General features: G+C 41.9%; 1 protein-coding gene across 1 annotated transcript in view; it reads left to right on the forward strand.

Moving 5' to 3' along the window:
* Positions 1-24,324, forward strand: part of LOC139264238 (dnaJ homolog subfamily C member 13) — a 186,094-nt gene that overhangs the window by 76,523 nt on the left and 85,247 nt on the right. The window contains exons 15-25 of the mRNA XM_070880388.1: positions 1,269-1,424; positions 2,052-2,108; positions 3,974-4,095; positions 4,177-4,252; positions 8,469-8,564; positions 9,939-10,082; positions 11,880-11,894; positions 16,380-16,462; positions 17,040-17,193; positions 18,964-19,067; positions 19,153-19,312. Coding sequence (XP_070736489.1) covers positions 1,269-1,424; positions 2,052-2,108; positions 3,974-4,095; positions 4,177-4,252; positions 8,469-8,564; positions 9,939-10,082; positions 11,880-11,894; positions 16,380-16,462; positions 17,040-17,193; positions 18,964-19,067; positions 19,153-19,312 — 1,167 coding nt within the window. The remainder of the gene's footprint in view (positions 1-1,268; positions 1,425-2,051; positions 2,109-3,973; positions 4,096-4,176; positions 4,253-8,468; positions 8,565-9,938; positions 10,083-11,879; positions 11,895-16,379; positions 16,463-17,039; positions 17,194-18,963; positions 19,068-19,152; positions 19,313-24,324) is intronic.

Genomic DNA, 24,324 nt, shown 5'->3' on the forward strand with positions numbered 1-24,324 from the left:
TACTCTATGTTTCTATGAATCCCACCAGGTCATCAAGTTTGTGCAAAAAGCAAATCCGTTGGGGCTCGGAGAAGCATAATTATCTGGTCCAGAAAAGAGACCTCTTCTACACTCCGGTTTTTACACTCAGCAACACTTTTGTGGACTCATGATTTGGGAAAACCTCCCATCCTCCTGCTTAGTTTTCCACAGCAATTTGCTTTGCAAGTCTAATCCTGTGCCTGAGCAGCAGATTGAATACATGCAAACTGGGTCCCAACAAGATTCCAAAGCCACGGACGTGGAAGGGGGCTTGCAAAAGATGTTCAAGAATGCCATGCCAGGCAAAAGCATTGCAAGCTGTGGGGGTGGGTGCCTTTTACAATAGACCACTTCACTTCTCAACTATCCAAGTTGATTTGCTCTACTTGTACCCTCACTTTCTGGCTGCACCTCTGCTTGGAGGGAAGCCAAGAAGAGCGAAGTGTTGGGATCTGAATGGGGAGACTGAGGAAAAACAATCAAAAAAATAAGACAAAGTAAGAGTGAGGATAGCTAAAGAGGAAAAATGTTCAAGTAAAATGCCTGTATGCAACGCTAGGTAGTGCCCAATATTAATTCTAGTTTAAAAACTTGGTAATTTGTGTCTTGTACTGGGGGTATTAAGCCCTTACTCACCCTTGCATAGCATTCAGTTGACACACACATGCATCTGGTGGCATGTGCCCCTTATATTATATTACCAAATTCGAGACATTCATTTTTTTTTTTACTGGCTTTTAAATGAGGCACTGATGCTGAAACTCTTGTTTTGAGATCCAATTTTTAAAATATTCTGTGTTCAACTTTTGTGGTGGGGAAAACTGATAGCTGAATGAGGAAATGTAGCTTCCTTTTCCCCTGAAGGCACGGGCTCATGCTGGGATACCATTCCATGTGGTGGTGGTCTTCTGGTAGCATGCCCAAGTGGCCATTTCTACGTGACTTCATGGTAGCCGTTAGTTGGCTGTTTGACATCTAAAGTCTGCACACATGCTTTTGAGCTGGAGTCAAGAATGAGGTCGTCATCTCATTTTATTTTCCTTATCCCAAGAGCACTGTGGCCAGTTGCCTTCATTTCAACTTGGATCAGCTGATCTTTGTATGGTTGGAATTTGGGATTTTCTTGATACATTGTTCAGTTCCACACCAGGCACAATATTTAAGTGAGGCATGCGGGAGCCTTTTTGTCAATCGGTAATGTTAGTCTAGTGCTGTTCTCAGGATATACGATGATTATTTTCCTGCAGGACCATGGGACGGGTGCACTAGTGATTAGTTCTCTTCTGGATTTTCTTACCTTCGCGCTCTGTGCTCCGTATAGTGAGACAACTGAAGGCCAGCAGTTTGATATGTTGTTAGAAATGGTTGCAGAGGTTGGACGAACTTTGTTCAAACTTTTCCAGGTACGTCTTTCCCCATGTGAAGATTAGTTTTAAAATGTAACTGTCGCAGCTACACTCTGAAAAAGGACCTAAATTATCCACTGGATTGAAAAATTGGATTTACGTTTCTTAGGGCCACACATGCTCATATTGAATTTCAAATAATCTAACTATGAAATGTTTTTAGGGCAGTCTCATTCCCGTTACGTGGATAGATGGCATAAAACGATCTGTTTGGTGTTAACGGTCTGGTACTACCTAGCTCACAGATGGCAATTCAACTCTGGGCCACAAAAGCAACTTGTGTTTCCCACTGGTACAGGAATGTGGTCGAGTCACTGAAGTACTGGTAGCTTTACAGGTGTTGGAAATTGCTGACAGATCCAACTTTCTCCATGCATTATGCTACTCGGATGTATAGAGAATTTGGAGCAAGATTGCTGACTTTGTCGTAATTCTTGAATAAAAATTCTTGTTGTTGATCCAATTGACCCCTGCCAATTCCTTTTGACCTATGTTTGTGTATATATAATATATGCACCCTGCTAAATAGGTAATCATTTTCCATGAGTTGCAGGACTATTGTGTCTTATGCTTAAAGATGGTGTTCAGTAAACAATTTAATCTAAACTACTTCTCTTTTTGTAGCACCCTTCCATGGCTATTGTAAAAGGTGCTGGTTTAGTTATGAAGGCTATTATAGAGGTAAGTAAGTGAATACTTAACTAAACTCTACCTCACCACCACTGTCTCTCTCGATCCCCCTACTACCTCCTGAGTTGTCTCACTGCTTGTCTGATAACTGGTATTGGATGAGCATAAATTTCCTCCAATTATATATAGCCACTGCCCTCCTCCCCCTCCCCCTCCCCCTCTTTCCTCCCCCCCCCCCCCACACCCTTTCCTGGGCACTGTTTCAGGCTGAACCTTGGACCTCAGTTCTACTTGACCCTGAGCTTTGCTTCTGACCTCATATCCTCCATCACCAGGACCGCCTACTTCCACCTCCCTAATATCATCCATCTCTGCCCTGCCTCAGTCCATCTGTTGCTGAAGCCCTCAACCATGCCTTTGTTACCTCTAGCCTTGACTATTCCAATGCTCTCCTGGTTGGCCTTCCTTCCATGTGCCATAAGCTTGAGCTTGTCAAAAACTGTGCTGCCCATATCCGAACTCTTCCCAAACCCTGTTCATCCAACATCCCTGTGCTCACTAACCTACCTTTTGATCCCAGTCCAGCAATGCCTTGAATTTAAATTCCAATCCTTGTGTTCAAATGCATTCATGGCCTCAACCCTCCCTGTCTCTGTAACCTCCCTCCCAGATCTCCGTGCTACTCCAATTTTCTTCACTACCATTGGAAGCTGTGCTTTCAGCTGCGTAAGCTCTGGCATTCCCTCGCCACCTCCACCTTTCTCTGGTTTTCAGGGAATGTCTTAAAATAATTTTGAGCTTTTGGTCACCTGTCCTAATACCTCTAAGTGGCTTGGTGTCAAATTTTGTCTGATAACGTTCCTATGAAGCGCTTAGGACATTTTACTACATAAAAGGCACTATATAAATGCAAGTTTTAGTTTGCTCTTTCAAGTATTCTATATACTGTATCTCTTTTATGAAGTTTCTCTGCATGCTTTCATTTACTAATTTCTAGTTCTGGTTCTTGAACTCTTCAGTATGAGAATTTTGTCCTCAAAAGTTCATGTTCCATATATCACCCGAACGGTTCCTTCTCAAGTAGAAAATTGGCCCAGTGTACTAATGGTGAGGGCATAGAGGAGCTCGGGGTTACTTTGGTCGGTCTGCAGAAATTCTCAAACCCAATGCACAGCAGCCAATGCATCTATAGATGGGGGAAAAAAATTCTAATCATTCATCTCATTAGTCATCAAGGGAAATAGTTTTCTCCACAACTGTTGCCCATACATTGTTACTGGCAATTGTTCACCAAAGCCCTGGCAGGAACCACTCACTGACACTTCGACATCCTCCCACTTGGGCCTTGCTCTGAAAATCACAGCCCTGTTCCTTGGGGATTGGTGTCCTTGAGATGGACTGCTTGCTGCCAGCAGGAGGTTTATACTGTTTTGTTCAAGGATAATGATTTCAGAACTTCATGCCCTGCATTCTGTTTCCAAATTATACAATAAGTTCAAGATGAATTCAGTAGTTTCTTACCAGAAATGTAAAAACTAATCTGAACCAATACTTGTGCTGAAAATTTAAACCAATTTACAGTAAATTCTTCTAGTCTTGATTCAAACTATCTTCGAAGGTGAGAATATAACGTTCAGAGATGGGCTTGACTGGCCAAGTGGCTGCCTTCCATGCTGTAACCATTGTGTATATAGTGATCTGACTGTAGCAATATAGTTCACCGGTTCAAATAACATTTATCTTGGAATCCTAGCATGTTACCCTGTATCTGGCTCTAGGAGCACCTGATGTGAGTGATTGATATTGACAGTGGAGGGGGAAAAAATTGGAATTTAAAAATTTCACACCATCATTACACCTCAGTTTGCTGAAAACACATTTGCTAAACCAGCCAAACTTATTTTGTTCCCAACAAGGAAGGTGACAAGGAAATAGCTACAAAGATGCAGGAACTTGCCTTGAGTGAAGGTGCTCTACCCTGTCATTTGCATACATCAATGTTTACAATTAGTGCAGATCAGCGTATGCTGACTAATAGGTATGTGTGTTTTTTTTACCAGAGCATTGTTTACTAAACTTTGTATCTTAAAAAATTTACCAAAATAAAATTATCTTTCAGGCAATTAAGTAGACACTTGGTAGGTCTTTGGACAGCAGAAAATCCAACGGCATTGAATTTGCTGAAGCGCATTTTGGTAAGTCATTTTCCAAACTTGTGTACACTTGTAGATTTGTGCTAAACATTTCGGCCTATCTTGTGTAAACTGAGCCATCGAAGAAGGAAATCACTTAAATATCTGCCTCTTTCACATCAGTTTTGACACACATCCTGCTTTCTCCAACTGAGTTTGATTTTGTTGAGTCTTGAAGGATGCTTTAAAAATTTTTGAGCCATGAAGTTCTATTCAAGAGACTTGATCACTGCAGCAGGCGGCAGTGTTTAGGTCCCAGTGCAGCATTTATAACTCTTAGTTTAAGATCACCTTCAAAACTCTTGCTCCAGACTATTAATAGCATCCGCACCAGTAGGGCTCTGATGATGCAATTGGGGAAAATGTTCTGACAGGAACATTACCACCTAATTGGTCCCTTCTTAATTGCCATAATGGTGGACCCCTGGCTTATATAGCTGATAAAGGATTTGCTTTAAAGCAGTAATGGAGAATCAACAAGAGAAAGTTTAATTTTAGTGTTTATCAGGGGGGTGGGGTAATTAATAGAGGTATCATCTTTGGTAAAGTGACCATATATAGAATACAAACACAAAAAAACAGTTCCTCTGGAAAGTTCCTGTGATTGCCAAGTAGCTCAAGAAATCCAGGCATACCGAAAGCCAGAAATTGCATAATATAAAGGTGGGTGATCGACTCCATTGGGAACTGTCAATTTTTGGCCAGAAGGTTGGTCGCAAAATAGTGAACTACTTCACCACAAGCTGCATGGAGGTTCAGTGATCAGATAAACAAAGGGCCATGTTAGTGAACTGAAGAGGATTTACTGTGATTGAAAGGCTGCATTAGAGGGAGCAGCGTGCAGCGGCCCGGCCTGCAAGACCATCAGCAGGCCGGGGCCATCAGAGGGAGCAGAGTGCGACGGCATATCACTGCAGGAGGGCGACGGCTGCAGGTCGCTTATTGCAGTGTGGGCAGGCACAGCAGGAGGGGACAAAGGAGCGGCAAAAGTTTGTAGAAGGAAGTGACTGGGGCCCAGGAGAGGCGCCGGGGCCCAGGGGCAGCACGAGCCAGCCCACCCTGCGATCCGTGCAGCAGAGCTGGTCTCCAGTTTTCTTGGGTAACCCTTGCCACTGGACCAAGACCTAGCTCTGTCAAGCCCGTGTGGTGGCTGGTGTGCAACGGCCACCACACGTTTATTTAAAAAAAAAAATCCACGCACCGGCATCTTCCACCCTTCAAGATGTCGTTCGAGATCTGGAATATTAGGTCCTTCATTGAAACATCTGTGAACTCGTGGAAGCAAGTCATCCTCGCTTCGAGGGACCGTCTATGATGATGAAACAAAGGAGAGCAAGGACCTGAGGACCCAACAAACTCTTTTTGACACGAAAAGGACAGTGGCGGTAAATAGGTTTTAATAAAGCACAGCACCGAGAGGCACTAAGCTGTAAGAGAATTCCCTGAGTGATGATAAAGGGGTTCACTAAGGCAAGCCATTATTAAAAAATACCTGTAGGCAGCAAAAACTAGAGGGACACTAGAAAGCAGTAACATCAAAGAGTATGTTGAACTAAGAGCAAATGGGAGAAAATAGAGCATCATCTGAGGGAAATAAAAAGAAGGTGGATGCCATGAAAGAGATTTGCTGCAGAATGGTCATGAACAAGACAGATGAGTGAAAAGATACAATAATCTCCTGCCATGAGCTTAAATAAATAGTTATGGTCTTGACATGAGGAATTTACATGGGTGGACAAAAGTGAGGGGATTTTTAGGTTTGCTGTATAGTTTTACAATTGGTCGGTGAGCTATCTCGCAGGTTTTACAACGCCACTACTGGTTCCTCCTGTCCATCCTGTAGGTGTACCTCACTGGTCCATCCTTGACCTCTTCATTTACATGCTACCTGTTGATGTCTAGAATCACGGGGTTCGTTGGCAACACCCAGCTCGAACTCCTCTGTTGGCTCCCCGGCTGTTGCCACAGTCGCCACCTGGCAGCGAGAAGCACGAGCCAAAACTTCCTTCAGCTGTTTGTAAAACTGAAGTTCTCATTTTGGTTCCCAAAAGCACCAACACACCTCCAGCCTCAACCCAGTTTATGCTCTGTGTAATCTGCCACCTATTCTGAGCTCTCTTTCCTTCTCCATATCTGATTTGTTGCCAAGACCTCTACAGCATTGGCTCCATACACTGCTGAAACCCCTAAATCTGCCACTGTGGCTAGACATCTCTTGCTCCTTGCAGTACGCCCTGCTTCCAATAGTCAACAGAAAGTCATCCCAAATGCCACAGCCAGTGCCCTTATCCAAACCAAGGGGAAAATCAATCGATCTCCTTGTCCTGTTCCATTGTTTTCCTCTGTCCCAGAGAATCAACTTGGATTCTTAGCTTCACTTCACATTTCTCTCTGGCCTCTCGCACCTCTGACTCTCTGATCTCCTCCGCCAGTGGAACATTTCAAATGGAGGCGATGCTGGTTTTATCTGACTCTTGTTTGCAGTGTTGTTTGAAGTAGTATGTCCTTGGTGTCGAAACCAAGTTGGCAGCTGCAATGTTTTCTAAAGTAAACCTGAAGTGATTTGATTATTTCCTCCTTTATTAGTGGATTTAGCTGCTTCTATTTGATTTGTTTTCACATGACTTTAGTTATTCCTCTTTTTTAATTTCCTTATATTTGATTCCTTGAATTGTGATCTCATTGTTGTAACCTATGCTCAATTGTCTCAAATTTTGTATTCATAAAAATGTCTAGTCTTTTCTGTATAACAAAGAAGAGATTGACATTTCCAGTTTGGTGGAAACCTTGGCGTTTCTGCTCCGACTATACCATCAGTTAGCAAACTTGCGAGTTCAACATACTTTTTTCTCAAGTTTTCTCCTGTGCCCTGTCGGAGTTCACTCCCTGCTATGGTGCAGTTTTATGGAAAGTTATCCTCTTGTAACCCCTCCCCTTTGCTCGTTATTCATGTAAAGCTTGACAGTGGATGTTGCTTAATATGTTCAAGTGTATTATTGTTAAGCTGGATCTGGTCCCAGGCATCCACACATGCTCCTGATCACTATCCTGCAAGTCTGTGCAAGAATCTTGGGTCATATTTTGCCCCTTGCCCCCTTCCCCCCCCCCCCCCCCCCCCCTCTCTAACACAGGATTGCTGAGGTAATTTGTAGTCACTAAGTGCTGCCCTGGTTGAAATTATTTAACTCGGCACAGCCTGGTCACACCTGCAACCATCTTGGCCGGTATGGCTGAACTGCTCACTTAATCAGCCTGCTGAGCCAGTATTCTTTTTTCCTCCTGTTTGCCGGTAGGATATACTGATTGAATCTCAACCAGGTATCAACCAAATAACCTGGCCTTAAAATACTGCGAGCTAGAAATTCGTCTTTTGGCCATAGGGGTATTTTTTCGGCATTTTTTGCCAAAAATACTGCTAATTGCACCACCATTTTTTTAAAGGCCTAAGTTTTGCTGCAAAATGCGCACAGCGGTAAAAATCGGCATTGCACACGGATTTGCGGTGGAAACCATGGTCCTCACCAACTTTAGTCCGAGGCCAATTACTCCTGAGATGGGAGAGAACGCAACAAAAAAAGTAAAGCAAAAAATAAAATATCCCAAATTCACAAGCCACTTAACTATGGAGTCGCTGGAAAAGAATTTAAAAATAAAGACTTTACCTTTTGAAGGTCTTCATACCTACAGCAGTTTTTGGGGCTACAATGCAGATTTTCTCTTTTTTTTTTTTTCGTCCAGAATACAGGTATGCCAAAACTATGGCCGGTCCGCTTTTCAGCGGTATTTCAAAATCGCTGACGCAAGACTTTGGCGAACCTAGCGGATCACCGTTTTTCGTTTAAAAACAACAAATTATCGCCCAAAAAATGGGCACAGGGTTGGTGAATTTCCAGCCCTGCATCTCTAATCAGGTCTTCTGCAGCACTGTGGTACTTGTCTGATTAAAGCGCTTCTCAACATTGTATTCTCTCTCAATACCCACTGCGAGAAAAAGGGCAAACTTTGTTTTAAAACACAGTACTGAAATCTGTAATACTGTCGAGGTTGTCTGGGTTTTTTAACCAAAGTGAGGTTGCATATCGTTTGGGTGTTTGTCATGGTTATTGCCTATTTATGCTCCGTGTAATCTTGTGCTTCTCGGTATTCTCAATTATTAATCAGATGAATTTTTAATGATTTAAACAATTTGTATTTACACTGAATTTTTTCTTGTTTTCAGCCAACAGGCTTACTAGCATACCTTGATAGCACAGAGCAAGTACCAGAAAGAGAGATGGACAGGATGCACATCAGGGACAATGTAAAAATTGCAACTGTAAGTAGTGAAAATCAGGGCTTATTTTCAAAATGAGTCACCAAAATAGAAATGCCCCTCCTCCCAGAGAAAATTACTCGTTGGAAGGAGAGGGGAGAATCTTGGGAGATGGAAAGAGGAGTGAACTGAAGTACTTTTAAAGTAGTCACCCAGCAAGATGGTAGTGTGGTGATACTGGATTAGTAATGGGCCTGGACCAATAATCCAGAGCACGAGTCAAATTCCATTGTGGCAGTTTGAGAATTTGAATTCATTTATTAAAGAATCCGATGGTAGAAGTGATCATGAAGCGGTTGGATTGTTAAAAACCTAATGGTTCATCAGTGTCCTTTTTAGGGAAGGTGTAATATAGCACGCACAGGTTTGTGGAGCTGTTGCATTGAGAGTGGCTTAACCAGTCACGTGATGTTCACAAGACTCAATAAAACACCAGTCAGTTGGGTCTAGGTCATCCACGATGAGGTATGCAGTTGTGAGCCGAGTGGACAGCGACTCTGGTTCTCTTATTGGACTATTCAGTCATCTAAGGACTCCTGTTAAGAAGCAAGTCTTCCTCGATTCCGAGGGACTGCCTATGATGATGATGATGAACTGGTGATGTGTAGTGTGATAAACCTTTGTTAATAAATCAACTAGTTCTTGATAGCAATTAGTTGCTATGAATTCTTAAGCAAAGAACCCATGAAGCAAATACATTACAGAAAGGAACCTGTTGTCCTTGCCTAGTATGGCCTAAAGGTGAATCCAGTCCCACACCAATGTTAACTGCCTGCTAAAGTGGCCCAGCAAGCCACTCGGTTGTACCAAACCGCTAACAGTAGTTCAAGAAGGCCCACTGCAGCTAGGGATGGGCAGTAAATGCCAGCCTTGCCAATCCCACAAGAATTTTTTTTAAATATTTGGGAATTTGCAAGAAATGCTAAGTGTTCCTTTTATTTTTACACCCTTGGTTTGACCACTGCAGCTAAGGAGGCACGTACCCAGGTCCCAGAGTGCCTGTAGCTGGCCACCAGGAACCACCTCCCAATTTATTTCCCTCTCTCTGCAGCCTTGGCTTACTGTTGCATAAATGTCAGATCAGGTTTACTATTCTATGAGCGTTGGATCAGGAGCTGATTGCAGTGAGACACAAGCCTGCAACCATCCCTCCGCTACACCAGTAGAAAATCTTTTTCCTTGAGGCACACTAGTTTTTACCCAATTACAAGACTTGTGCTGTAGTATCCTGTGTTAATCGCTCTATCCTAGATGAGCTCAACCTCTTTTTTTTTTCAAGTAAAATTTGAAAATTCAGACTTGTAATTTCCTGTGAATACTTTCGGTTCCAGGTATGTGTTGTGTGTTTCTCTCAATACTTTATTTAAATTTCAACAGGATCAATATGGTAAATTTGGTAAGGTTCCAGAGTGGCAGCGGCGGGCTGGAAAAGCTGCTAAAGAGGTAGAAAAATTTGCCAAAGAAAAGGTTGATTTACTTTTGTTGCACTGGAGGGACAGAATGGGCATTGTTCAAAAGGAGGTAAGAGGATTGTGATTATTCTGTAATTTTTTTTGTGGGAAATGAAGAATCTAGCTAAATGTACTTGACCAATTTGTTAATGTCTGGGAGGAGTATTTTTGGCGAGAAAAGCTATTTACTGCTTTAAAAAGAAAAATGCTATTTGCCCAATAACACTTGTGCTCCATGACACAAGTTTTAAAAACACATTCATTATTCAACCTCTACATGCAATTAAATACTTGGGATTGGGGGGAGGGGGGGGGAAATGGCCAGAATTGCAGAATTAATTCTCAAAACACTGATTAGTGTCATCCCTGGCTCAGTGATGTCATTTGCTTCCGAGGTCGTGAGTTGAAACTTCTGGCTCTCTCAAGCCCGCTGGTGAGTTCTCTGGCTTTCGTTACCCTCACTTGCTGCCTCGCCCATGTGACCGTGGGTTTACTGCAGCTTTTCCTACATCTCCCATGTGTGACCTTGCAAATAGGTCATTGTTCCTGAGAACCCTGCTATGATTTAATACAGTTCCAGGTTGTCTGTGGGCTAATCCATGGATAAAACTACCTGCTGCACTGTCATCAGGATTCTTTAAAGATCCCTTCCTCATAGATCCTAAGGTCTGGGCACGTTATAGTTTTGTAAATTCCAATTGGTGGTGTCCTGGAGACCTATGTTCTGTAGAATTCACCTGCGAGCATCTGCAGTTCTGCTTCAGTGGTATGAATAGAAATGATAAGCTGTGATCAGTGCGTCCTATTTATAAGTTCACTGCAGCAGAACATAATTCAACAAGAGGAGCTTTCTAACATGTATTTTGTAAGATTCTAAAGGGATGTGCATGAGGTACTAATGTGAAATTAAATCTTAACTTTTACCAAATATGGGCATTTAAATTTCCCCCCCCTAAAAAGATCTATTGTACTCCGATATTCAAATTAATTTGCTAAAAGGCCCAAAAAATTAATACATTTTAAGTAAAGAAATGTAATTAACCTACCTGGTCTCCTAGTTGCATTGTATTCCTTAGAAAAGAGAAAGTTAAGGGGAGATTTTATAGAGGCGTTCAAAATTGAGGGGTTTTGATGGTGTTAAAGAGAAACTGTTTCCACTGGCAGGAGGGTCTGTAACCGGAGGACACAAGATTTAGGATAATTGGTGGAAGAACCATGGGCGAAAACAAGGGGAATATTTTTACTTTATGATCTGGAATGCGCTCCCTGAAAGGGTGGTGGAAGCAGATTCAGTCGTCTCTAAAGGGAATTGGATATATTTGTAAAGGAAAGTTTTGCAGGGCTATGGGGATAGAGCAGGGCAGTGGTACGAATTGGATAGCTTTCAAAGAGTGGACCTGATGGGGTGAATGGCCACTGGCTGTGCTATAAGATTGCAAGTTGCCATTCATGGCATATTTGAGTTCCAATATGGTCAAGGACTTCATGTGAACCCATTGCAACACTAAGTGGTACAGCTTAAACTGGTATTGCCTGTGTAATAGAACACAATCATGAAATCCTTTTGTGCACCATTTTATTGCTTGTAAAAATATTTAAAGATTGAGGTTTGAAGGATCTATATAAATTTGACTTTGTATTTTATTTGATGGGTTTATATGGGGAGGAGATACATTTCTATCCCCCTCCTCTCAGAAAATGGACAGTCATTTGTTGTATTAACATCGTTGTGTTTTTTCTCAGGTTTGTATTAACAAACACTGACCATTGCTGTCTGGAACACTTTGTTTCCTCTTGTTTTTAAAGTTTACTTTGTTTCTCCCCCCCCCCCCCCTCCCCATTGTTCTTGCTATGGATTCAAAATCAGGACAGGAACAATCTGGTAAGTACAAGCTGCTTTTTGTTGACTTAACTTGTCTGCACTTGGTGTGGTTGCTTTTTGTACATTGGGCTGGGTTTTGCTCAAGGCTAAGCTGGGTGATCAATTGTGGCTTTTTTACCTGTTGGTAATGATTTTAAAACAGCTGTCCCCATCACAACTGTTCTTTTTTTTAAGTATTTTTAAAAAGGTACTATGCAGGAAACTGTTGCTGAAGACCAAGAGGATATGACAGTGAAAATGCTGATCTGTGATGAAATGTTTCCTCTCCGAAAGTGGGTCCTTTAAGAGGATGTGTTCCCCCTCACTTGGCATGAAGCTTGATGGCTGTTGAAAATGTGTTTTTCCAATGAGCCTTGTGCACTAGATGCAACTGAATCCTGACACTTTAACAATTCCAGGCATGTGTTCCAAGTATAATTGGTGGACCATTCTGCCCCCGGCCCCCAAATAATAACCCCCACACACTGGACAAATTTACCAACAGTTGTACAGTACTAGGTCCAATAGGTGCCTATGTTACAGGGGAAATGATGAAGAGAATCTGAGAAATTTTGCATTCGGAGTGGTGCTCATCTGTAGCAAGCCACCAGATAGAAAAATCCAGCCCATTGTTTTGTGTTCAATAGTTGGTGTCGTTGAAATCTGCAAGTGTAACTTTTGCTATCTAGCTAACATTTTAACTGGTTATTTGAGCTGATTTGAATATTCACTTTCTAATTAATTTCCGTAGCTTCACCTGGTCTATGTTCTGACTCGTAACTCGATTCCACAAATTGCTGGTGCATTCACGCATCTCTTGTCTGTGAAGTATCACTAGTTAGTTTGTTCAGTGATCAAGATAAAGATTTAGCTTTATAATGCTTTATTTTCAAGATGTGATGAAGATGGTGCCTCGTATTTAATTTTATTTTACTTCAAAATCCTCATCTACAGACTGCTGCATGGCCTAGCTCCACCCTATCTCTGTAACCTTTCAATCCTATGTCGTTATCCGTGCCCCACGTTTGACACGTCTACTGTGTCTAAACTCCCTCCCCCCGGCCTCCCAACTCTACCATTGATGGCAGAGCCTTGCTTCCGCATTATAAATTCTCAGTAGTGATGCATCTATCCCCACCTTCAATAACTGGTATCACTGAAGCATTGGGCACCTCCCTTTACTCGTGCTTGAATCTAATCTGTCTTTTCCTTCCATTAGTGTCCCATGGGGTGATTTGCTGTTTTAAATGCTCTGTATAAATACAAGGCGTTGAGTTTCCGCTTTGGGTGCAAATTGCGCTCAAAACTGCGCAAGTCTTGAGATGTTTTTTTTCCCCTTGAGTTTCCGCTTAAACTCATTGGTTATCACCGACCGTAAAATCTGCCACTGAGCAGTATTTGTATTTTAAATTTTGCTTTAAAAAATATTCTTTGATATATTTGAGTGGTAACTTGATGCAGTTTGATTTAATACAGCTGAAAATGGGTTTATCTCAAAAAAAAAAGAAGCCTTTTTAATCGGTGTCAATCCAGCACTCATGAGTAACTTGATTGTAAATGATTTAAAAATGAGTTTTAAAAAAAAAAATACAATTATTTACTAGTTCTGTTGGGGTACTGAAGTCAGTTTTTTAGTAAATTCAAAAAAAAAAAATTTCAAAAGCTTTTAAATCGAGCCTATAAGTACCCTTTCTTTGATCCCCTTGCCACTGGACCAAGACCTAGCTCCTTCAAGCCCATGTGGTGGCTGGTGTGCAACGGCCACCCCACGTTAAAAGAATTCACGCACAGCATTTTCCACCATTTAAAATGAGTTCATCAGTCACCTGAGTACTCATTTTTAGTCGAGGGACTGCCGATGATGATTATGATGATGATTTCGTGCCCTTGCACCCAAAAGAACCCACTTAATTTTTAGAGCCTCCTCGAAGGCCTGAAAACCAGCTCAATTAGCGGAAACTCCCAAAGGTGATTAATTCATCCTGGGGTGTGGCCAGGTTTATGGGCGGGACCAGCTTCCAGCGCGTTTTTTAAAACTAGCACAAAAGATCGCGGAAACTCCAGTTGCATTGAACTTAAAATTCTGCAGTGTCACGGGTTACACCTATTTCTGACAAATTGCAGCAAAAAATGCCAGTGCACCTGAGCTGAAACTGTACCAAGTTGTTTGCCTGCTTCTACCGAGCAGTGTTAATCTGACAATGTATGGTGAAGAGTGCCTGGATGCTCTATGCCTAACCGTAAGCTCCGAGTGTTTGTTCCCCCTCCAACAAAATGGAGAGGGAGTATGCAGAGCTTGAATGAGGAATGATGTTTAATCAACAAAGTTAGGGCCTTCATTCTTTTGAAGTTTAACTATTTGCTTTTCATTTCTAAAATGAGCCTTGGAATCTGTAGTATTTTAGGAACATAGTAATAGGCCATTCAGCCCCTTGAACCTGTTTTGCCATTCAAACAGATCAGCCATTAATCTAAATCTTAACTCCATCTTACCCGCCTTGGTTCTCTAACCCTTAATACCCTTGCCTAACAATATCAATCTCTGACAATTCTCTCTTGACCTAGCCTCAACAGCTTTTTGGGAGCGTGTGCTCTGGATTTCACTACCCTTTGTATGAAGTGCTTCCTGACATTATTTCTAAACGGCCTAGGTCTAATTTGAAGGTTATGACCCCTTGTTCTGGACTCCTCCCTACCCAAGGGAATAGTTTCTCTCTCTCTACTCTCAACTCCTTTTAATCATCTTAAACACCTCAATCAACTCACTCCCTAATCTTCTAATCACAAGGGAATACAAGCTGAGTTTATGCAACCGATCCTCAAATGTAACCTTTTTTTGCTCTGGTATCATTCTGGTAAATCTGCACTCCACTCCCTCCAAGACCAATAATTTGTATCCTTCCTGAGGTGTCGTGCCCAGAACTGAACACAGTACTCTAAATGGGGTCTAACCAGAGCTTTGTATAACTGTAATATAACCTGCATCCTTTGTATTGCATGCACCCTGCTTGAGATAAAGGCCAACATGCCATTAGCCTTTTAAATATATTTTTAAAAACCTGTCCACCATCTTTTTGTGACTTCTGTACTAGGACCCCCTCTCTGCTACTCCAGTGCCTAGCTTCTCGCCATTTTGAAAATACTCTGAGCTATCTTGAGTCCAAAGTGGATGACCGTACACTTTTCCACTTAGAACTCCATCTGCCACAGCTTTGCCCACTCAATCTATTGATGTCCCTTTACAACTTTCTGCTCCCATTGACACTATTTACTAAGCCACCCAGCTTGGTGTTAGCACATTTGGATATACGGCACTCTATTCCTTCATCTAAGTCATTGATAAATATAGTGAAAGCTGAGGCCTGAGTGCAGATCCCTGGGGATATCACTGGTCACATCCTGCCAACTTGAGTCCATACGTGTTATCGTTACTCCCTACCTCCTAACTAATTGCTTGTCCGGGTCAGTAGGTTGCCTTCAATTCCATGCGCACTTTTTTTTTTAAGTCTCTTGTGTGGAACTGTATTGATTTCCTTCTGGGAGTCCATATAAATAACATCTACAGGCACTCCCTTATTTACCACATTTTAAATACTTCGTGTATGGGTCCTGAATGCAGATGAAGTGTAAAAAGATCAATGTCAACTGATTTTCACTGTTCAAAATATTCAATTATACATACATGGACTTTTAATGTCTGAAGCCTTTAAATTGAATTACATAGGATATCCGGCACATAAACGGGCCATTCAGTCCATGCCAGCGTTTATACTCTACTCGAGCCTCCTCCTGTCTATTTTCATCTAAATCTATCAGCATAACCCTGTATTCCCTTCTCCCTCATGCTTGTCTAACCACCCCTTAAATGTATCGATACTATTTGCTTCAACCACACTGGTACCGAGTTCCACAATCTCATCACTCTTTGGGTAAAGAATTTTCTTAATTTCTGTTGGATTTCTTGTTGCTTGGAGGCCATCAATATAAGATAGTCGTGCTCTTCCCCACAAGTGGAAATATTCTCTTTATCCACTCTATCAAAACCTTTCATAATTTTAAAGACCCCTATTGGGTCACCCCTCAGCCTTTTTTCAAGAAGCGATCCAGTCTGTTCACCCTTTCCTGAATAATCCCTTTTATTGTACAGTCTTTATTTTTGGGTTTCCTATCCTGAATTTCATTGTTCAGCCCTGTTAAGATTATAAGTCAATCATGATGCTCTTTTTAAAAAAAAAACCCACAAATTTCAAGTATAACTTTAAATGCACAAGCATTAAACACCCAAATTAGAGTATTAGAGCGATCTTGTGTTCTGTTCAGCCATGAACCCATTGAATGGCGGTGCAGGCTCAAAGGGCCGAATGGCCTACTCCTGCACCTATTTTCTATGTTTCTATGCACCTGTAGTAGGCCAGCCACAAATAGTTGTAACCTTGTTTGCTGTAGGAGTCAATATTTGCATCAAAGAAATTATTTTAAAGCAGACTTTTTTCTTTTGATTTATAGAATCCAAACCAAAAACCAGTTATTTTAAGAAAAAGACGACAAAGGATTAAAATAGAGGCAAACTGGGACCTGTTCTACTATAAGTAAGGCCTTTTACATTCTGAACTGTTCTGTTTCATTGCTTCCTTTTTGTATGAGGGGTGAGAAGTAGGTGGTGAAATGCCTGCTACTATTTTCGCTACTCCTCTTCCCACTCCTATCTGACCAGTGCTGTGATATGCTCACACGGGTACCTTGTTGAATTAGCAATTTACAGGTGACCCCGAGCAGTCTGCATCCACTGTTTGGCTGTGGACCACACAACAGCACAGGCTGATCCCGCAATCACCAGCGTCCATGTACTATCAGTAGGGGAAATCGTGAACTTTCAGAAACTTTTCCTCCTGGGGATTGAACCTGAGGTTTTTTTTGTGACTTCTATTACATGGTGCTTTTGAGAGGCTTCAGGGACTCTTAAGAACTGGCCATATATTGAATAGCTGCTTTCTGCATTGTACAGCTGTACTATAAATGCTGGAGTGTATATCTTGTCTGTAGTTGTCTTATTTTTGATACATTTAGTTGTAGGAAGTGATGCTTAAACTTAGTTAACATTCTGAATTTCGTAAAAAGAATCTAATGCAAACAAATTGAAATAACCAGTTTTCTCCCCTCCCACAGATTTCAGATGGATCATGCCAAATCTAACTTAATCTGGAATTACAAAACGAGAGAAGAATTAAGAGATGCATTTGAGGCAGAGATGAGGGCTTTTAACATCGACAGAGAACTGGGCATTTCTAGTGTTATCTCTTGGAATCACCAGGAATTTGAAGTAAGAGACAGACTATTTTCATTAATGCTGTTAAAACATCATTGTTCCTTTTTTATTGTATTCTATTAATGTTAACACAAAAAAATCATTTAGGATTTAAATTCATTACGGTGACTGTACAGTTACTTCACTCTGGCTAAGCTTTTGTTCTACCATTTGACCTGCTATGTATTGCACCAGGAAAACACATGCAATGGATCTGGCAAGATGGGGTTGGAGATAACTGTCAGGTGCACTCCACTGAGGTGTGGCCTCTGAAAGCAGTTCTAACCTGACTAGTGGATAGGGCTTAAAATAAAAATGTTGGCACAGGTACATGTCCAGGAAAGGAATCACAGACACAATTAATGAATTTTTGTAACCGTTATTACTTAGCAGACATTGGCTTCTCTCATGTGATGACAGAAGAGTTGCATCATGCCTCACAGGGAAATCATTGAGTAGTTAGCTGTGGCTGAGAATTGCTTTTCTGTTGGAGGGTGGCCAATATACAAAGCTGTTTCTGCTGGCAGGGCGGTCAGTGGCCAGAGATCTGATTTCCACCTGAACCAGCAGCTTAATGCCTCATCTGAATAAACACCCCATTAACAATGTAGCACTGCCTCAATACTGCACTGACGTGTTGGCCTAAATTATGTGCTTTTAAGTCCTGTAATAGGACTTCAACTCTACCTTCTGACTCTGCGGCAAGCTGTCATTTAATGCTGAGCTCTGGCTGCAAGGATATGCAATAATTGTCCTCTAGATAACCTGCCAGAAATTGTCCCACATCTTAGTTTCCTAATCAGTTATATGATGGACATCTGCTTTTAGCTTGGTTGAAAGACTGCCATGGGACAGTTTAAGTTGTGCCAATCAACTGGTTCAAGTCAAATGTGGTATGCCAGGCTTACTCATTAACTGCTTAACTCAGGTCCTCGTGAGAACCTTTTGGCAAAAAGACATGTCCATGACACAGCCATCTCCTCCTCAAAAAGGGGAATCTGAAAGTGTTGACCTGTCCCCACTGGAGGCAAAGTTTCTTCCCACTTGTCTCCAGATAATCTGGCAAATCATATCCTCCATTGATAAAGCCCAGGATTCCGTATGTTTAACAGCCTCCTCTGCTTGTTCTGCTACCTTCAAAGATTTGTGCATGTGAACCCCCAGATATCTCTGTTCCATCGAGTTTATATTGCTTGTCTTCTTTCATTCATCAGAAATGCATCACTTAACTCTTGCCAGCCAGTGATGTGTTTCAAGCTGAATTGGGTCCTATTGTCACTAACCAGATTTGAACATTGGTTGTGACTGAAATCTCACCCTGTAACTTCAAGATTTGCCTTTGCTGTGGTTTGTGTTTCTACAATTGTAGGTAGTTTGTCTTGGACGGTTAATTAAATCTAGAAATTTTCATTGATGTTGCAAAGGTATTAACTTTCAACTAATTTTGTGTAAAAGCTCACTTTTAATCGCTGCTGAAAATGCAGTTTCCCTTTAGCTGAATCTTAAACTTTTTCATATATTCACTAAGTTTCCACTAAAACTGAAAACAATTCATAACATTGACGAAGCTAATAATAGAGAAACTGTCAGGAATCTAAGTGAAGGGTATTATACGGTCAGCCATTTTGTGTTCTCTGTTGCTCGTGTGTCTTTTGTTTTGTACATCATATTCCTCTAGGAAGAGTGGTTGTATGTAATGTCTGCTTTGCCTAGTGCATATGATACTGCTTTTAATTGGTCGGGGAATTTTTGGCGCTGATGCCCATTATTTTGCTTTTCGTTCAGGTTAGATACGAGTGCCTTGTAGATGAAATCAAAATTGGAGATTATTATCTACGTCTGTTGTTGGAAGAAGGTGATAATGAAGACACTGGTGCAATCAAGAGATCGTAAGCCTGAGTCCATGTAACAAGATTTCTCTAATTATATTTTCCTCCTTGTACCATTTTTTTTCAATGTGTGCATTTATTGCAGGTATGAATTTTTCAATGAGTTGTATCATCGCTTCTTGCTTACTCCTAAAGTGAATATGAAGTGTTTATGCTTACAAGCTTTGACCATTGTTTACGGCAAATGCTATGAGGAGATAGGACCATTCAGTGATACTAAATACATTGTTGGAATGCTGGACAGGGTGAGCACAACCAATCTTTTGAACTTTGTTCTTGATAGCTTAGCACATCTTTAGACAAGCTGCACATGGGACCTCGATTTCTCAATGGTACAAATTCTATCTTGGTTGCAATAGCATTAACGCCACAGTTGTGCTAGCCTTCGAATTTCTCTGACTTCATTTTTCTCCCCTCCAAAACTGTACAGCTGGGGTTAAAATTGGGCGTGTTATATTTTCATTGTTAGGACATTGCAAGTAGAAGTTAATTTAAGTTGCTAGCCTGTATTATTTGTACTTTGCAAAATATTATCAAAGCATTTTTTAAACGGGGCAATGTTCAGCTGTTTTATTAAGGAATTTATTCATCTGTTGCCCTCCATACACGGTGGGATAGCTCGTGTGTAAGTCATAGACAACTGTCCCTTTACTATGCTTTCAGACATGTTAGCTACTTCCAGAGTCCCAGTCACTACGTGGTCTGACTCTGCACAAGTTCTACCAATATACAACACCCTGGTTTGTAACTCGATCTTGGGTCCTACTGAGCAGAAATTGAAGACTGAAGCCATTCTTTTCGGTCCCCGCCACAAACTCTGTTCCCAAGCCACTGACTCCATCCCTCTCCCCAACTTCTGTCTGAGGCTGAACCAGACTGTTGGCAACCTTGTAATATTTGAACCTTTTAATTAGCTTTTGATCACTTATCCGCAGCATAACTAAGCCTGCCTATTTCCACATCGCCCTTGCCTCAGCTCATCTGCTGCTGAAGCCCTCATCCCTACCTTTGTTGCCTCTAGACTTGACTATTCCAACACACTCCTGGCTGGCCTCCCACATTCTACCCTACGTAAACCAGAAGTGATCCAAAACTCGGCTGCATATGTCCTAACTCGCACCAAGTCCCACTCACCCATCACCCCTGTGCTCGCTGACCTACATTGGCTCCCCGTTAAGCAACACCTCGATATTCAAAATTCTCATCCTTGTTTTCAAATCCCTTGGCCTTGCCCCTCCCATCTCTGTAATCTCCACCAGCCCCACAATCCCCCTGAGATGTCTGACCCCTCCCCCTGCTCTAATGTCGCTGTCCCCCCTCCTTCCCAGCATCCCTGATTACAGTCGCTTAACCATTGGTGGCCGTACCTTCTGTTGCCGAGGCCCCAAGCTCTGGAACTCCCTGCCTAAACCTCTGCTTCTCTACCCCTCTTTCCTCCTTCAAGACGCTCCTTAAAACCTACCTCTTTGACCAAGCCTGTGCTAATTTCTCCTTGTGGTTCGGTGTCAAATTTTTAGTCCCCTAATCTGTGAAGCTCCTTGGGACATTTCACTACGTTAAAGGTGTTCTATAAATACAACTTATTGTCAGTGAAAATCACAAGTATTTAAATGGGTTTAAGAAATAAATATATTTTGACGCAAAGAGAATCAAAGTTTGTTTAATCAAGTCACCTTTTGTTCCTGTTTTCCTTCGATTCCTTGTCCACAATGTTATCTTAACCATTTTTTCCTTCAGTGGGAGTACCTAGAAATGTCTTAGTGGTACCTGCAACTGGGTAGCTGTACAGTTTATGCTTAAGGAATTGGAATCCAGGAATTCAACCAATGACCTGGCATGCTCCTATTTAGATGTTAAGAGTCGGCCATACAGCCCCTCGAGCGTGCTCAGCCATTCAATAAAATCATGGCTGATCTTTGATCTCGACTCCACTTTCCCACCCGATCCCCATCTCCCTTAATTTCCTTGAGTCCAAAAATCTATCGATCTCCGCTTTGAATATAGTCAACGACGTAACATCCACAGCCCTCTTGGGTAGAAAATTCCAAAGATTCACAACCCTTGGAGTGAAGAAATTTCTCCTCATCTCAGTCCTAAATGGCCGACCCCTTATCCTGATATGTCCCTTAGTTCTAGGCTCTCCAGCCAGGGGAGCAGCCTATCGGCAGTTACCCTGTCGTGCACCACTCAGAATCTAAATTTCAATGAGATCGCCTCTCATTCTGAAGTAACAGTGGTCATGTGGTGCCCCCTGCAACATAATGACCCTGTTCTGAATCAATATCTTGAAGTAGTTTCCAACTTTACAATCTGAGCAGCTCTTTTGCTATAAGCTTGCTGACGCTAAAGTAGGCACATTCATTGCACTGCCCAGTTGCAAGAATTTTACACCTTGCCATGAATTACTTTAGAGTAACTGACATCCTCAAAATATCTTTGCATATGTCCACCAAATAGTTTCCTGATGTGCACAATCTAGCAGGTAATGCTGCAGAACATGAACATTTACTGTTCTAGAAAGGTACTTTATAGAATAGGATGACTCATTGATGGAGACACTTGTGGTTCCAGCTTAAAGAAGCAGAAGGAGAAAATAAAATATTCGTATGAATGCTCCAAAATGACTGCTAGTTGAGTTATGTTCATGTCCCCTAAGGCCATGGAGGAAGAATTGACCTTGAGCCGCATGACTTAGTGCTGCAATCAGTCCAACACTGTCTGCTAGTGTTCAGATAATTAGAGTCCACATTAGTGGAACACAGAGTGGAGCCCCATCTCAATAGTTCTAATGGCCACTGTAACTATTGCAAGTCAGTATGGCATTAGTCATAATGCAGGCACTATACCCCGAATCATGAATTTATGTATACCTTTTCCTTGCTGATTGCAGTCACAATTTTGTTCATTTGTAAACCTGTAAATGCTAAACTTAATCAAACTTAAAAGACCAGCAAAAACACGATGCTGGAAATCTGAAATAAAAACCACAAATGGTGGAAGCACTCAGCTGGTCAGGCAGTGTCTGTGGAGAGAGAAACAGTTAATGATCTTTCATCAGAACTGGAAGTTGCGAGAGATGTACAGCTCTTGAGCAAATACAGAGCCAGGAAACAAACGATGGGTCAGAGGAAGGTGCCTGTAGTTACAGCCGAATAGCAGAAGAGGAGGGAATTTTGGAAAATCTAGTAAAGATGGAAAGTTAACCGTGGCCTGGGAATGTGACCTGAAGAGAGGAAGTGTGGACCACCCTGCCGGCCATGTGAGATCCCCACCCCAAACACCAGCCTGCACCTCTTCCATCCCCTGTGGCTTGCGGTACAGCCATCCTCCATCACCAGCAGCAGCTGCTGTCCCACAGAAAATGGGTGGTTGAAGTTGTTGAACTCCATGTTAAGACCAGAAGGCTGTAAAATGCTGAGTCAGAAGATGAAGTGCTGTTCCAGTAACTTGCCTTGAGCTTCATTGGAACAGTATTGGAAGCCAAGGACATAGGTTAGAGTGGATGAGACTCATCTTTTGCTTCTATACTTCTCATTATCACCTCCTTTGGTCTTGCACCATCATCACTTGACATCACTGCTCCACTCGAACTCAGACCTCTTTGTTCTTTTCCTGCCCCCTTTTTGCTGGCTCTCTACTTAAAAGCTGTGGAATCATAGAATCATAGAAATTTACAGCACAGAAGGAGGCCATTTCGGCCTATCGTGTCAGTGACAGCCAACAAAGAGCTATCCAGCCTAAATCCCACTTTCCAGCTCTTGGTCTGTAGCCCTGTAGGTTATGGCACTTCAAGTGCGCATCCAAGTACTTTTTAAACTGAGTTTCTGCCTCTGCTGCCTTTTGAGGCAGAGTTCCTGACCCCCACCAGCCACTGGGTGGAAAAAAAAAGTCTCCTCAAATCCCCTCTAAACCTCCTACCAATTACTTTAAATCTATGCCCCCTTGGTTGTTGGCCCCTATGCTAAGGGAAATAGGTCCTTCCTACCCACTCTGTCTAGACCCCTCATAATTTTACACACCTCAATAAGGTCTCCCCACAGCCTCCTCTGTTCTCTAAACCTCTCCCAGTTCTGACGAAAGGTTGTCGACCTGAAACGATAACTCTGTTCTCCACAGATGCTGCCTGAGAGTTTCCAGCATTTTTTGTTATTATTAAAGAAAAAGAACTTGCCTCACACATGGTAAGACTGATGCCAATTCAGCCCTTGAATGGCAGTGCAATGGCAGGTCTTTCATTCATTTCAGTGATGGCATTGCTTGAGGCAGCCAGTATCGTGAATCCTCACTGATGGAGTGCAGCTCCATCGACTAGTGAGTTCGATGATGTGGTGAATCTGAAATGACTGCTCTCAGGAGTCGAAGAAAAGCCATACATCCCAATTCCCTGTGGAATTTATTTTTACTTTAGTCTTTTTAAATTGGGCCTATTCATCTCTGAAAGCCCTGACTCAGCTGAAACTTTACTTGTACTGAATTGATTTACTAACTTCCTCTAATGTTGTGCACCCATTAGGGCTAAGTGCATGATTAATTAACCACAGTGGAAACCTTTATTTGCAACACTTGTGAATTTTAGTTATAGCAAGTTAGCATTTTAGAATACAGTCTGATTACTGGAAAGAATCCAAACAGTTGATTTTTTGGGGCGAGGCAGGGGCCATCTTTGAGGAAAGAGATGAGCATGGATATTAACGGGATAGCACAAATTAAGACTGTGACTGGGTTTGAGTGTTATAAAACAGTGCAGCAGTGGCGTATTCCCTCCCTCCCTCCCCACTGCATCAGCAACTTCTGGACTACTGCAGGCAAAGTAAAATGGACTCCAGCAATTCTCTCAAATTGATATGTTTGGCAAGCAGAATCTGGCTGAGATCGTCAAGTTTTCCAGAAGCCCTGCAGATGGTACTGTTTGACATCTGATGGTATTTTGGAAAATCTTGCATCCAAAGATCACTAATATGGCTATTGCTATCGCCCTCCAATCCTCTCATAGTTCTTGGCATGCATTCTGCCTTCAGTCTGTGGCATCTTTTGACCAGGTTTTCATTCAGGTTAAGTATGGGAAGCGAATGTTCAGCAGGGTGGACCTTGCATCTGGATAAAACCAAAACCTAATTTAATAGTGGAATTATCTGGACACATTCGTGACAACATTTCAAAACAAGACTGCTGAGACTTTGCTGCACAAGACCAGAAAGTTCAGCTTTGGCATTAGCTAGTCTCTCCATTTCCTGAGTCCCTTTTATGGTTATGAAAC

The sequence above is a fragment of the Pristiophorus japonicus genome, chromosome 5 (assembly GCF_044704955.1).
Source record: "Pristiophorus japonicus isolate sPriJap1 chromosome 5, sPriJap1.hap1, whole genome shotgun sequence".
Lineage (NCBI taxonomy): Eukaryota > Metazoa > Chordata > Chondrichthyes > Pristiophoridae > Pristiophorus > Pristiophorus japonicus.